The 15,701-nt window shown below is 38.8% G+C and overlaps 1 protein-coding gene across 1 annotated transcript; it reads left to right on the top strand.

The window, feature by feature from the left end:
• The first annotated feature begins 9,020 nt into the window (after nt 1–9,020).
• Nucleotides 9,021–15,463, top strand: LOC143856041 (oligopeptide transporter 3-like). The gene is made up of 6 exons (XM_077366082.1): nt 9,021–9,576; nt 10,787–10,884; nt 11,016–11,585; nt 11,806–12,061; nt 14,340–14,522; nt 14,609–15,463. Exons 1-6 carry the CDS (start codon nt 9,076–9,078, stop codon nt 15,221–15,223), a joined length of 2,223 nt encoding a protein of 740 aa, XP_077222197.1. The 5' UTR covers nt 9,021–9,075; the 3' UTR covers nt 15,224–15,463.
• The last annotated feature ends 238 nt before the right edge of the window (nt 15,464–15,701 follow it).

Genomic DNA, 15,701 nt, shown 5'->3' with positions numbered 1-15,701 from the left:
CGGGTTTTTTTACGTTAACACAAATTTTTAAGGAAAACTCTTGTTTGGCAAGCCAACTCAACTGATAGAAGTAGAAAAACTCAAGCATGACAAACTCTTTAGTCCAAAGAGAATAAATTGATGCATTACCAAATGAAAATGATTATACTCATATGAGATAAACAACAGACTATTTAGTGCATTAACTATTTAGTTGAAACTTGGAACCCTAGAGCTAAAGGGGGGAAACAAATAGAAGATGGAAAGAGTCCTTGTGATTGCGTGCGTGCGTGAGTTTTACTTTTAAGTTTTCACTTTTAAAGTATCAAAGTTTTAGAAAGAAAAATACATACTATAAATTAAGTAACTCGGGTCGGGTCGGGTCGTGCCCCTTCAAACCCGGCTCGACCCGAGATTCATGCGGGCTTTTGGATCGTATACCCGGCTCGACCCGAAACCCGAGAAACATGAACCCAACCCAAGCTATTTTCGGGTCGGGTCGATGCAGGTCGGGTAAAACCCAACCCAAGTTGCAGCCCTACTTTTAGGGTTAGACCAAGAAAAACTATATTATACTGCTAAGGGATTTCAATTTGGAAAATATCTACATTATACTGCAGGGGATTTCAATTTGGAAAATAAAGATAAAACCATGTTGCGACACATGCCGAAGAAGACAAGTGAGCTTGAATCCCCAAGAAATGCAAAAATCACTGTGGAAATGGCCAAATAGTTTGTCAATTTCACTTTCATCCTAATTTCCCAAACGAAATCCTGTTTTGGAAGTGTTTTTGTTTTAGTTCTTATCATTAGCATTGGACTAAGATCGTGTGGGTCGCCTCATGATGTTCTACAAGATTAGTGATCTTAAGTGCGCATACATGTTTAAAACAAGAACAAAAATCATTTTAGTCTAACAAGTGATTTAAGCTCAAAGATTTTGTGTTAAATGTTTGCATGAGATAAAAAAAACAAAAACAAAAAATAGTTTAGCAATATCCTCTTTGTGGGATTTGCTAGTCAATTTCTCATAAAGCCATTTTGCGGCTCACTTTTTCTATAGAGAACAGCCACCTTAGATGAATTAAATGAATACGACAAAATCTGCTGGCATGTGGTTGTTCTCTCTTGACAAAGTGTGAGCCGTGAAATCGTTTCCTGCCAATTTGCCTGGCAAATATGCCTAAAGTTACAATCAGTGGTAAAAGAGTTTTTATATGGTGCCTGATTGGGCATGCTCATGCAAGAGGCACGACACTTGATATTTGATCCAACGACAGCCCCCTTTTCCATCTTTTAAGGGGCTGTCGTTGTATCAAATAACAAGGGCGGCACTCTTTTACAAGAACATGCCCAATCGGACACCATATAATCTCTCGTGGTAAAAAGGTGCCTTTTTTTTTGGGGTTTTGCTAGCAAGTGCCCTAAGGGAACTCGTTAAGGTGCATTAGGAAAGAAATTTTACACTCATTTAACACATGTTTTCACACTTTTACATATGTTTTGAGACCGTTAGCAGAACCCTTTTTTTGTCTTATAAAGTGGCATAGAGGCATGTATGTAAAATCTAGACTGCTGATATTGTAAAACACCATGAAGCAACCTACATGATCTTGGTCCCATCTCAAATGGACATGCCTAAGATAAAGGGCTAAAAAACACAATGACATAGCTTTTATTTTATTTTATTTTATTGGCAAAACCCCAAGAGGCTGTTACGATAAACGGATTTTAGGATCTTGGATTTCCTCAAAATTCTGGGCGGAAGAAGAGAGGAGGAGACCGTCCGTCATTTTTTTTATTTCTCACCCTTCTTTCCGTCAAGCGAGAGAGTATGAGATTGTCCCGTGTTTCCAAGTTTTAGAAATCTCGGGATGGGGGAGAGATTCTAAAGCCTAGATTTCTTACTTAAAATCCAGGATAATGGATTGTAAAATCCAGAATTTTACTCCGCTTTTAAACTAAAACCTTGATTCTAAAATTCACTTATCAAAACAGCCCCTAAGGGTGCGTTTGGATTGCCAGAATTAGGTGCTAGAATCATTATCTTATTCCCATTCTACCAATTCCAACATTTGGTTCGAAAAAAGAGGGAACCAAGGAGGCAGACTTGATACCGAGGCAGAATTAAAGAGGGAAAATCTGTCAAATTTGTTTTCCAACCCCAAGAACTAGTAATCTGATTCTGTTCCATTTGGAATGAATGTTTTATTGAATTTTTTAATTAATTTTTTTTTATTTTAATGTTTTCCATTTTGATAAATCGGATTAAGATCTCGACTCGAGCAATCCAATCGCGGCATGAAGTTTTAATTGAATTTTTTGAATTAAATTTTTTATTTTAATTTTTCCATTTTGTTGAATTGTGATAAGATCTTGATTCCAGCAATCCAATCCCAGCCTCAATGATGATTGATGAATCAAGAGCCTAGATTTATCAGATCAAGTTCATCTTACTACACATCTGGGCCCTCTTTATGGGTACCATTCATATCAAAGTGGGCCCAAAAAGCTTCTTTTGAAGAAAGTGGCTGTAGTACCCATCAATGTCCATAGGTTGACTCACTGATGCAAATTTTTCTGACCCACTAGGCCACTATATGAAACACTACCCTTTTCGTCTCTCCCTATGCAAACCATTTTCCAAAGCAAATGTGGGCCTCACTATAATTTTAGAATTCTACTCCAATACCTATTTAAAAAGTGTGGGTCCTACCAATGGTGAGATGCTTTATCCATCTACTGACCAGTCATCGAACGGTCAGGGTTCTTCCATTGGAGGGGTGTCCTTCCCAAAATCCCAAGTTCTGACTCCTTTTTATAGTCCATGTTCTCATGAAAGCCTCTTCTTTTATTTCTTACTTTGGTACAGATGAAAGGTGTGAAAAGACAGAAAAGAAGAGGCCAAAAAGATAGAGACAGCCTTTCTATCCAATGTAACAGTGCAACTAGTAAGCATAGATTCTCTTTGTTCATGTGACCATGCATCACTCCAAAAATTAGGGTTTGGATTAGGGAAGGGATATATTAGCCCCTTTACTTCCCCCAGCCACCTACTCTAGTGTATTTATGATTGCTCTTTTTACACTAGAAGGGGGTGGCCCGAGGAAGAAAAGGGGGAGAATATGTCATTTTCCTTAGATTAAACTTGGGAGTATGGGACAACAGATGACAAAATTTGCAAACTGTCTTTTGGATAATGGAACCAATGGTTTCTAATGAAACATTAACTTGGTATATAATAAGTGTTAAGTTTTTATTTTTTATGGTTAAATACAATACTATATGAATTAATTAAAGGCTAATTTATCTGCATCAAACTTGTTAATTAAAGGCTAATTTAAAAATCAGAAGCTTAAATTAATTTATGGAATTTATTCTGATTTGATCAGATTAGATAAATAAAATGACTGGATCTAGTCAAACTGGGTCGGAGCTATGGACTGATGCTTGGAATCCATTTGGGTTGTTCACAATGTGGACAACAAGGTGAGGCTTATTCTATATTTTGGATAGACTTGTGCTCCTCTGTACAAGTCAATCTTTGTCTGTTCAAGAGAAATCCCTAGGCAATTTCGCGGGAAGCCATTTGGTGGCTCATTTTTGCAGTTGAGAACAGCCACATTGGCTTCTTTTTTTTTGAAAATAGTGGAATATATTATTCAGGAAAAGAAGCCATGACCAAGGCGATCATGGGGAGAAATAAAACAGAAAACATGGAAAACAAAAGATGAAAATAAAGAATAATTTAAGGGGGAAGATAATCGAAACACTCTAATACCTCTCTTCCCACTCCTGCACGAGCGAGCTTATCCGCTTTTCCTTTCGCTGACCTCCTAATGTGATGGAAACAAAGCATGTGACTCTCTATCGATCTTAGATCTCATCAAAGAACTCAGAAATCTCCAGGGGAGGAGATCGGCCTTCTAACCATCTTATGGCATTCACATTCCATAATAAGAAACGGACCATGTGATGCTCTATCCTATCTTGGATCTCATCAAACTACTCAAAAAATCTCCAGGGGGGAGGAGATCGGCCTTTAATCATCTTATGACAATCAAAGAACCACCTTCCACATTGACTTACTTTTTAGCAGATTTTATCATATTTATTAAATCCATCTGAGGTGGAGGTTCTCTCCTGCAAAGGTGAGCCTGGAAAAGTGAATTGTGAAATGGCTTTCTGCAAAATTATCTAGCAAATCCCTTATTATTATTATTATTATTATTATTAGGGACTTGCTAGGACCATCGCAGGAGGCATTTCACGGCTAGGCTATTGCATGTAAGAGTAGCCACCTCAAATAAGACAAAATCTGAGCTTGTATGGCTGCTCTCACATCATGCAACAGCCCAGCCGCAAAATGCCTTCTGTGATGGTCCCCAACAAATCTCTTATTATTATTATTATTACTATTATTATTCTTATTATTATTATTTATGTGCTCCAGTGTTTTGATAAACATGTGCTCCACTTGTTTGTCATGTAGTATTTAAAGGGATGTCAGAGGATATTACGGTTCTCAAAAAGCTCTTAAAACCCTTTAAATACTACACAACAAACAAGTGAGCACATGTTTATCAAAACATTGGAGCGTTGAAATCATTTCCCTGTTATTATTATTAGGGATTTGCTAGCCTCCTTCACATAAGCACCTTCGTGCTCCGTCCTTTGCAAGTGATGCACAGCTGGTTCGAGAAATGACTTCTAAGATGTTCCCTAGCAAATCTCCTATTATTATTATGGGTTTTGTTAACGAGTGCCCTTAGGGCACCCGTTAAGGTGCATTGGGAATGATATTTTACACACTGTTTGATAAAAATACTCATTTTCTGTGAATTTATTATCAAAAGATGTGTAAAATATCATTCCCTATGCACTAAAAGTTAGGGGTGGCAACGGGGCGGGTCGGGGCCGGATGTTGGGGTCCCCTACCCCTTCCCCTCTGCGGGGAATTTTCCCCCTCCCCTTCCCCTTCCCCTCTGCGGGGATGGTGGGGAATCCCCCTCCCCTCCCCGCGGGGAATATCTAATCCCCTTCCCCTTCCCCTTCCCCTCCCCGCATCCTTCGGGGACAAAATCCCCGCCCCGCCCCCTCTTTGGAACCCAACCAAACCAGCAAACAGAGCTTCTTTCTTCTACGTCCATTACAGACAATATTGTGATGAATGCTATGATTCTATTCATGTGATCAACAAACAGATGGACAAAATCAGAAATGCATGGATGAGACAACAAACATAAATAACAACAGGACATCATCTTTCAGCAATTTTCTGCATAAATTATGGAATGATAAATAGGAAATGAGCACCAGGATTACCTTCATTAACAGGCAGTCAATGTGCAAAAAGTAACTATTTCAGTAGTCACAATGAACTTTAAAAGTCCATGAGTGGGCGCTCACACACGCAAAATAATGTTCATTAGTTCATTCTGTATAGCATCTTAACCCCCAGATGAGCATGAGAAATGAGAATGGAGAAGAGAACAAAATCAACAAATGACTTATTTCTTTAACTGCAATTCAGTCTAGTGCTGACATGAAATAAATTTCTAGTAGCTAAATTTTTCTTGTTGAAAATCAAAACCTGCAATCCAACCTTGAAATTCTGTTGGCACTACGATTTTTTTATAATTGCATACGCTCAGCGTCTCAGGCTCTCAGCTTGTCTTTATTATTTCAACATCTGTGAAAAGGTTATTATAGTTCCCAAAATGCTCTCAGAAGCTAATTAAAAGGAAAAGACAAGCTAAGTTTATGTTTGGGGGAATCTTGTAGCCGATCCACAGAGTTTCTAGTAGTTTTCCTTAAAAAAAACACTTAAAAATTTACAAAAAAAAATGGCACTGATTAGCGGGGCGGGTCGGGGCGGGGACAACTCCATCCCCTTCCCCTTCCCCTCCCCGCACCGGGGAATTTTTATATTCCCCTTCCCCTTCCCCTTCCCCTCTCAAATCGGGGAATCCCCTCCTCAAACGGGGCGGGGCGGGGCGGATCCCCGCTTTTTCGGGTGAAATTGCCAGCCCTACTAAAAGTGCCCTTAGGGCACTCGTTAGCAAAACCCTATTATTATTAGGAAAACACTTAGAAAACGGGATTTCGTGTGGAAAATAAAAATGAGAGTGACATGATCGTTGATTTGACCCATTTCAAGATGTATTTATTGCTTTATGGGGATTTGAGTTCCCTTCCTTTGTCTTTTAGCGGACGTGGCTCCAATGGTTGATGCCAATTTTTTTCACATAAAGGATTCTCGTTTTCCTAAGAGTGCTATTATTATTATTATTATTATTATGGAAATGATATATTTGCCCCTTTTTTAATCAGGTTAAAAGGGGTGCGAATCATCCTACGGTGGTGCGAATTTATCATCGCTCAAAAAGTACTACATTTTGTGTGGGGACCATTCCTTTTTGCTGCCGTGACTGTTTTCAAAAGCGTGAAATATAATAGTTCTTCAACACATGTGGGACCCACCAGATGATATATTCGTCCCCTCCTTCCTTACCTCCTTCCTTACCTGGAACAGCCCCTTGTAGTGTAAAAGAGTTGTCATAAATACACTAGATGGGCTGTCCCAAGGAAGAAAAAGGAGCAGGTATATCACTTCCCGTTAAATCATCTCCAAAATTCCATTGGACAACGTAACGTGGTTACGTGCACCATTGTTGGGATTGGTGATCGGAGTTTAAAGAAAACTGGGGCCCACCCTGTACAAAGTCAAACAACAGGGCCCACATTCAGATTGTGCGAATTTTCGTACCCATGCAAGGAACGGACCACATTGACTCGGCGTCCACGCAATAGGAAAGCAACACGTGGATAAGAGTGTACCCTACAGAGTGTATTGCCACGTGGAACCCACTATCTTTGTCTTATATGCCGATCTCTTGTCCTACGTGGTAGCCAGGTGGGTAGAACGTCACGGAGACGTTGAGGTCGTCGTTTTGTAAGAATGCCACGTAAGTTGACACGTCAACTGGGAGTGGGGCCCGCACAAGGAACACCGTTCCGTTCTTTCCAAAGAACGGAGAGAAACGTGTGGCGACCGTGCGAGGCACGTGACTCGCGCACGCTCGCGTAAACGGACCACTAACTCACCTTTTTATTAAGCATTCAACGTATCTAATTTTTAAATTTTAACGATACTGCACATTGAAATGACCAAAGTACCCTTATCTTGCATTTGGTTAGAATAGATTGCGCTTATTAGCAACTATAAGATGCAATTTCCCTAATAAAGATAATTTTTTAGAAAAAACATTCCATGAAAATTGATTTAGCTAAACTCCTAGGCTCATTTTCCATGGAAAAATATATCCAAAATCCAACTGCCGCCGATTTGAACTAACCAACGGAATCGGAAAATACTAGAAAAGAGTTATTTGGATCTGTTCTGCAGCTCTTTGATTCATCCCTCCTGTCATGAGAATAGGTCCATGACCGGTCCTCATCAATGATGCGACTTGGGTTAGGTCAGGTTGAGCTTTTGATGAAAAATGTTGGAGTCGTTCCACCCCAAATTTATGATAAAAGCTCTACCCTGTTGGGCGCCGATTAGAACTCACCCTCAAAAGCTCACCATTAGAGGGAGGGTGCCCATTCCCTTAAATCCCATCCCCATCCATTTCACGTATCAAATGTGGGGCTATTTGCTTTTGCGTGGAATTCCAAGGTCACCGACTTTTCTTGTCTTTTCCATGGAAAGTGATACAACTGGACAAAGCCTAAAAGGTGCTGGATAGAAAGGAAAAGTGTGGGTGGTCCCCACAATTGATTGGGAATAGCAGGAAATCTCATAAACCAAACGATTATAACCATCCAATTCTCTAAGATTGTCTATCTTATATGGGCCCCATTATGGACTAGCGATTAGAAACCTTACTACAGCAGCCATGCCTCAGAAGTCAAGACTATGCGTATGCTTCTATTTTGGCTTTGATTGAGACAACTACTAGCCTCACAGTCTAAAAAATACAGGACCATACCGCCACACACCATATAAAAACTAGTGTAAGCCCATTTAGTCCAGTATTTTTTTAAAAAGAACTGTACAGCATAAATACGGTGTGCCCCGATATCATTTCCATTGGATGATCCCAACCCTCCGATCTATAGAGGTTTCCATACTATTCAGTTCCTCTATAGAACGTAGGGCTACGATCCTCTTATGGAAATGATTTTTTTTGGTCCTCCATATTCATCTTATAGAGGTTTTCACCATAGGATGGTGCAAGCCCTTATGGTCGCTTATAGTGTAAGCCCTTCTAGTCCCTTATTTTTGTAAAGGTACCGTACAGCTTGCACCATAGGATGATCAAACCGTCCATTTTACGGGCCACAATGTAAATGGGTTGTGCCCAAAAAATTATTTCAAAGGATGATCATAGCCCTTAGATCTATGGAGGAAATGCATATTACGGAAATCTCTATAGATGGGAGGGTTGAAATCATCATACGTAAATAATTTTTTGGACACAACCTATTTACATTATGGCCCATCAAATAGACGGTTTGGATCATCCTATGGTGCATGCCATACAATACTTTTTAGAAGAGGGAATTGCTACTGTCCATGGCAAGAGGCATTTTGCGGCTAGTCTGTTGCATGTCAGAGCAGCCACCTGCTTTTGTCTCCATTCACGAGGTGGCAGGTCTGACATGCAACAGCAGCCACCTGCTTTTGTCTCCATTCACGAGGTGGCAGGTCTGACATGCAACAGACTAGCTGCAAAATTCCTTTTGCATGGACCCTAGCAAATCCCTTTAGAAAAATATGGGACTACAAGGGCTTACACCATATAAAATCTCTTCTCACAGTAAGCTGCAGAGTACTTTTTGTGAAAAAAATACTAGACTACATGGGCTTACTGAACATAAAATATCTAAAAATTCTAATTACATAAAATCCGTGTGCCTCAATTTTGGCTTTGATTAAGACAACTAGCCATACTCTCCTAAAAAAATCATCAACCAAGGGCATTTTAGTCATATCACATTTGTATTCTCCTCTTATAAGACTAACCTCACTCCCACAAGTCTAAACCCAAGACCTCTTTCATCAGAACAGAGCTCAAAAAACAAGCTTCAATGGGCGTTGAGAATGGAAAGGAGGAAAATCCAGACTCTGAGAAGCTCGAAGAAGAACCCTTTGAGCGATGCCCAATTGAAGAAGTGGCACTAGTAGTGCCTGAAACTGATGACCCAAATCTCCCAGTCATGACTTTCAGAGCATGGTTCCTTGGAACCTCTTCTTGTGTAGTTCTCATGTTCTTCAACACTTTTTTCACATACAGAACCCAACCTCTCACTATCTCAGCCATCCTCATGCAGATTGCTGTCTTACCCATGGGGAAATTCATGGCATCAGTCCTTCCCACTAGAGAATTTAATGTTATGGGTATGAAATTCAGCCTCAATCCAGGCCCATTTAATATTAAAGAGCATGTTATCATTACTATCTTTGCGAATTGTGGGGTTTCTTATGGAGGTGGAGATGCGTATTCTATTGGGGCAATTACAGTTATGAAGGCTTATTATAAGCAGAGCTTGAGTTTTCTCTGTGCTCTTCTAATTGTCTTGTCAACTCAGGTATTTTTTCTTTTCTTTTTTTGTTTAAGTACTTTTCGATTTGGGATCTTTACGTTTTGCTTTCTCCAGCTGATATCACTTATTGTTCGTGCGCGCTGATACCACTTATTGTTCGCGCTCTGATATCAGTTGTTATAATGGCTCTGGTAACAATTGCTAGGACGGATTGAACTCACCCTTAACAGTTAGTTATTAAGATAAGGGTGCCCTAATTCCTTACAAAGTTATAGACCCATCTACATTTCTTTCACTTTTCTGATGTGGGTTCCTTTGCTTTCGCGTGGAAACCCCAACTGAATAAATTTTTTAATGAAAAAGAGATGTATCTGGATATCTGAATTAAGTGGGTTTTTTTTTTTTTTTTTTTTGAACAATGACTGATTTTCTGGGGTTTAAGTTTGGGGTTTCTTGAAGTTGAATGCATAATTTCAGCATAATGGGTTTTTCTTATTGGGGTTTGTTGGTATTAAAAAACGGGTTATATGGTTTTCTAGATTGCCTTCAGCTCCAATCTCTGGTTTCCTGTCTTTTCTTTTCCAAGGAAAAGAAAATATCATTTTCTAAGCACAGAAGGGGAAATAGTTGTTTGGGCAATCAAAAAGGTGGAAAAAGAAATGGCTGTTTCAGATAAGAAGCTGATGGGTAGTTTTGATTCCAGAGAAATTTTGTGGCTGAGGACTTGGTAGAAGAGGATTGAGTTTGAATGGTAATGGAAAAAAGGATTAAGTTGGGTGGAAATTGTAGAATTTGCAGATAACTTTTTATTTTGCGTTTTTATGGGTGTGTGTGGGGGTCTTTTATGGAAGAAGACTAGTGGATAAAGAGTTATGAACGATTACGTATCTGTTTTTTTCCTTCTTTTCTCTTATATTGATATATTTTGATAGATAGATTAATAACCTAGAAAATAACTTAATAAAACATTATCATGCCATTTCAACAAAAAAAAATGCCATTTCAACAAAAAAAAAAAAAAAAACTTAATAAAACATGATTTTGATTTTTTATGTTTTTTTGGACTTGATTATGTTGTTAAAATACCAGAAAATGTTACTCCTTCCTCATTTTTGTTGGTGTTTCTATCAAAACTTATACAAAAAATTAATGTAACACAGTTTGTATTGGTTTCAAAAAGAGTATATAAATACAAAATTATTGGAACCTTTTTGGGTTTTCCATTTTAGAATTTCTTATAATGTTTCTGTTGCAGATTTTGGGGTATGGATGGGCTGGGATGCTTAGGAGATACTTGGTTGATCCTGTTGAGATGTGGTGGCCTTCCAATCTAGCTCAGGTTTCATTGTTCAGGTATGTTTTTTCACCATTTCTTTCTTTCTTTTATTTATTTCAATGGTAAAAGCTTTCTTTGCTTCTTTACATAGTTCTAAACTTCAATTAAAGTAATTTTAATTTTACTCACCATTACTATGATGTTGCAGAGCACTTCACGAGAAGGATCCAAAATCGAAAGGCCTCACTCGGATGCAGTTCTTCCTCGTTTTCATGGTGGCAAGTTTTGCCTACTATGCTCTACCTGGCTATCTATTCCCAATCTTGACATTTTTTTCTTGGGTTTGTTGGAAATGGCCACATAGCATCACAGCTCAACAGATCGGGTCGGGGTACCACGGGCTCGGAGTGGGTGCCTTTACTCTCGATTGGGCTGGGATCTCAGCTTATCATGGTAGCCCGTTGGTGACGCCATGGTTCTCTATTCTCAATGTGGCTGTGGGGTTCATCATGTTTATCTACATAATTATCCCTTTATGTTACTGGAAATACAATACCTTCGATGCCCGTAAATTTCCTATATTTTCGAGTCAGCTCTTCACTTCTACTGGCGATAAATATGATACTACCAAGATCTTGACTCCTCAGTATGATCTCAATGTTGCTGCCTATGATAGCTATGGGAAGCTCTACCTCAGTCCTCTTTTCGCACTCTCAATTGGGTCTGGATTTGCAAGGATTACTGCAACCATCACCCATGTCTTACTCTTCCATGGCAGGTAAGGCCTTTGAACTAATATTGGACACTCAAAAAATGCTTTAAATTATAGTAATGTTCATCTCTTCTCTACCTAGTGGACTGCTTGATTTTTACCATTCTATTATATAGTACACCATATTTTCAGTTCATTTTTCGGACCATTTATTTCTTGATGAGAATTTGTTTATTTAGGCATGTATTTTAGATTCCCTGTGGATGTGATGACTTGTGTTGTGTAGTGATATTATGAGACAAAGTAAATCTGCGATGAAGTCTGTAAAATTGGATGTCCACGCAAGATTGATGAAGAATTACAAAGGGGTTCCTGAATGGTGGTTCCTTAGTCTATTAGCAGGCAGTGTCGGGGTATCCTTGTTGATGTCATTTGTATGGAAAGAGGAAATACAACTGCGATGGTGGGGCATGCTTTTTGCCTTTGTCTTGGCATGGATTCTTACTCTCCCCATTGGAGTCATTCAAGCAACTACAAACCAGGTACTTTGATTTGCAATTTATAGTACATGTTTGCATAATGTTTTAAATGCAAGCCGCCTAAATCCCACTCCATGACACTAATGTTGATCCCAAGGCGTAGAAAAGTATCGATACATGGACTAACACTAATCGACAATATAACCATCTACAGTATGGAGCTTTTATGATCTCTTACTTCCATGTACAGAATCCGAAAACATGATTCTAGAGCTTCATGCCACAGTATGAATGTTTACACCATAATCAGAATGCGAGATTATTTGTTTGTGAAAATTCCATGTCAAGTGCACTGATCAGAGTTGGAGCAGCTCAATTACCCGATCACCAAAAAGTTGAAACTACATTGAGATGTTTTGCATTAAGAATTCTGGTCAGCGGGATTTGATGATTTAATTCAGCATAGACTCATAGATTTGTAGAGAATATAGGCATTTTGATCTGACACTGTACATTTAATTCCTTTTTTTTATGAGTAAGCTGGGGTTAGGCAGGGACCCCTACCAGTTTATTTGATAAATAGAAAGATGATACAATAAAGGGCACAAATCAATCCATGACTCAGAACATGCGAGAGATGGAAAACCAAGGCTTAGCGTATATGGGCGACAATCACGAGACCTAAGAGATCTAAAAGCTCAACCCTTATGAATTACATAATCAACTAATTTGGTAGGGGTATACTGCGCTCATTGTGAGCGTCTTGGCCAATTTTTCTTCTGAACTACCTGCCATGATTCATTCGATTTTTCAAGTTCTTGGTTCTCTTCGTCACATTTGTCCTCTTGCTCGGCTAGGATAAGGTGGAGTTGATTACGTTCGTCCGCCCAGAAAACTTTCTTTTTTTGAGATTCTTTGGGACCAAATGTGTTTGTTGGATCGTCTTCCTTGTCTGTGAAGGATTCAAATGATACCTCTTCAGGTCGGAATAGTCCTTCGACTCAGTGTCTTCCTCACTCTCTATTCGTTCATCTGTGCTTTGTTGGAGCTTTGAATAATTTTCTTCTTGGTCCAGGTTCTCTATTCCTTCATATGTACATTTAATTCCATCATCATTGAAAGTTTATATAGAATGGAAGATATTTTAGGTTACTGAACCGTGAATACTGAGTCTTCGGATCCACTTGTAGCATTTTAAGTAACCTAGTGGATCCACTTATAGCATTTTAAGATATTTTAGGTTACTGAACCGTGAATACTGAGTCTTAGGTTACTATAGCATTTTAAGTTTGGGATAACCCAAAATTTGCTTCAAGGCTACGATGTATTATGCCTTCTTATGCACATGGTTTTAAATTTTGACTGAAATCCGAGATTTCAGATTTCGGTCAACACCGAAACCGAAAATGGCAATACCCAAAACGGTACCGGATTTCGGCCGAAATTTTGAAATTTCATGTTTTTATAATTTCGTCCAAAATTTCGAGAAATTCAACCCAAAAATCTCAATTTTTTTAATTATATAGCCACTTTCCCGAAATTTCGGCCGAAATTTGGTATTAAATAAAATATTATTTTTTAATTGTGTGTACCCAATTTCGGCAAGGGCCGAAACGCATACTGAAACCGAAATTTAAAACCATGGTTATGCATATGGACAACTGTCCTTTCTATATTTTTCACCTCATACCACTAATGATTCAATGCAAAGTACAAATTAGCGCCATGAATAAAGTATAAATATAGGCATCGATAACAATTTCACATCATTGACTGCAATAGCTATGCAGTTAAACTGAAATTCTAGTTCTTAAATGAGAGCCTTCTTATCATTTTTTCATGCTAGCAAGTAGTAACCTCTCAGTGTTTTGAAATTGACTGTGTCTATAAGGTTACATGCAGTATTCAAAAATTTGAAACCAGATTGGAGACCCGTCTTTCAGTTTCCAAATTCACCTCAGAAGACATGGGAAAACCCAGAAATTTTACGAGGAGAATTTTCTATAATCTGCAGGAGATTCTCTCCAACTTCATGGGAATGAGAAGAGACCCCAATTAGTCCTCTAAAGGAGGACTGCAATGGTGCACTTTGTATAAATGTTCGACCTAGTCAGTATAAAATTAGAGCTTGTATTCAGAATTCGGGCTGGCTAAACTGAATTGACCCAGCCAAGTTATGATTCAATCAACAACATTGTGGAGTCTAATACATTATATGCTTGTGGGAATGCTTGATTAGTATATATCATGAAACCTTTTATATATGTTCAGAGTTTGAATATGAAAAATTTTGAATTTTGGAGCCTCTTTTGACACCCTTATTTTTATTGTTACTAAACAGCAACCTGGCTATGATATCATAGCACAATTCATAATTGGATATATCCTTCCTGGGAAGCCAATTGCGGTTCTGATTTTCAAGATCTACGGGCGAATCAGCACCATCCATGCACTTTCTTTCTTATCGGATTTGAAACTCGGTCATTACATGAAGATCCCACCTAGGTGCATGTTCACAGCTCAGGTATGCAAATCATAGAACTTCTGCCACAAATAGTTAAAATATCTATTTGAATTTTAGTTCTTTAACTCATAACTCGACTCTTTCAGCTAGCGGGGACAGTTGTTTCGGGCACTGTCAACCTTGCAGTCGCATGGTGGATGCTGGGCAGCATTAACAATATATGTGATGTTGAAGCTCTCCATCCAGACAGCCCATGGACGTGCCCGAAATTTCGAGTCACATTTGACACATCAGTTATTTGGGGTCTCATTGGGCCAAGACGCCTATTTGGGCCTGGAGGAATGTATAGGAACTTGGTATGGTTATTCCCCGTCGGAGCATTTTTGCCCGTACCTGTGTGGATACTAAGCAAGATCTTCCCTGAAAAGAAATGGATCCCTTTGATCAACATACCGGTTATCTCTTATGGTTTCGCTGGAATGCCACCAGCAACTCCTACCAACATAGCGAGCTGGCTTATCACTGGAACCATCTTCAACTTCTTTGTATTTCGATATCGGAAAGGGTGGTGGCAGAAGTACAACTATGTTTTGTCTGCAGCGTTGGATGCTGGAACAGCATTCATGGGTGTTCTTTTGTTTTTCGCATTACAAAATGAGAATGTGAGCTTGAAATGGTGGGGAACTAAACTAGATCACTGTCCTTTGGCTATATGTCCAACTGCACACAATATTTCTGTTCCCGGGTGTCCACTTTTCTAGCTATGATTCAAGTACTTAAGTGTAAGATATGAGATTTTAGATATGGTGCAAATTTTCAACAGTCTTTGAGTAACATAGTTTTGTGGGGATGATGAATATGGGAAAGGGGGAGATTTTAGAACTGGGTATGAAAGAATTGAAATTAAGAACCAGTTGTATTCCTTGTACATTATTTTTTTCTACCTTTTGAGGTGTGAAGGAAGTCTTATTTTAATTGATGGAGATTGTTGTTTCCTTTCACTTTTCTTTAGAGCATCTTGTACGCATGATTGAGATATTTTAATTTTGAACTAAAGCACTTGTTGGAGTGCAAGAATGTTTTAAGGAGAGTTGTACACAAAAATTCCCCTTCATAGAATGTTTCTATGCATTTGGTTTGTGGAGGCTTGAGCTGATAAATGATGTTTATATCTTCTTTTTTTATTATTTCTAACCGTTCATTTAGAGCCCACCTATCAGAAGTTTAGAATTGGTCATT

The sequence above is a fragment of the Tasmannia lanceolata genome, unplaced genomic scaffold, assembly GCF_043159265.1.
Source record: "Tasmannia lanceolata isolate RefF3 unplaced genomic scaffold, GAP_Taslan_0.1 ptg000003l, whole genome shotgun sequence".
In the NCBI taxonomy this organism is placed as follows: Eukaryota; Viridiplantae; Streptophyta; class Magnoliopsida; order Canellales; family Winteraceae; genus Tasmannia; species Tasmannia lanceolata.
This window is presented reverse-complemented; position numbering and strand designations above follow the sequence as displayed.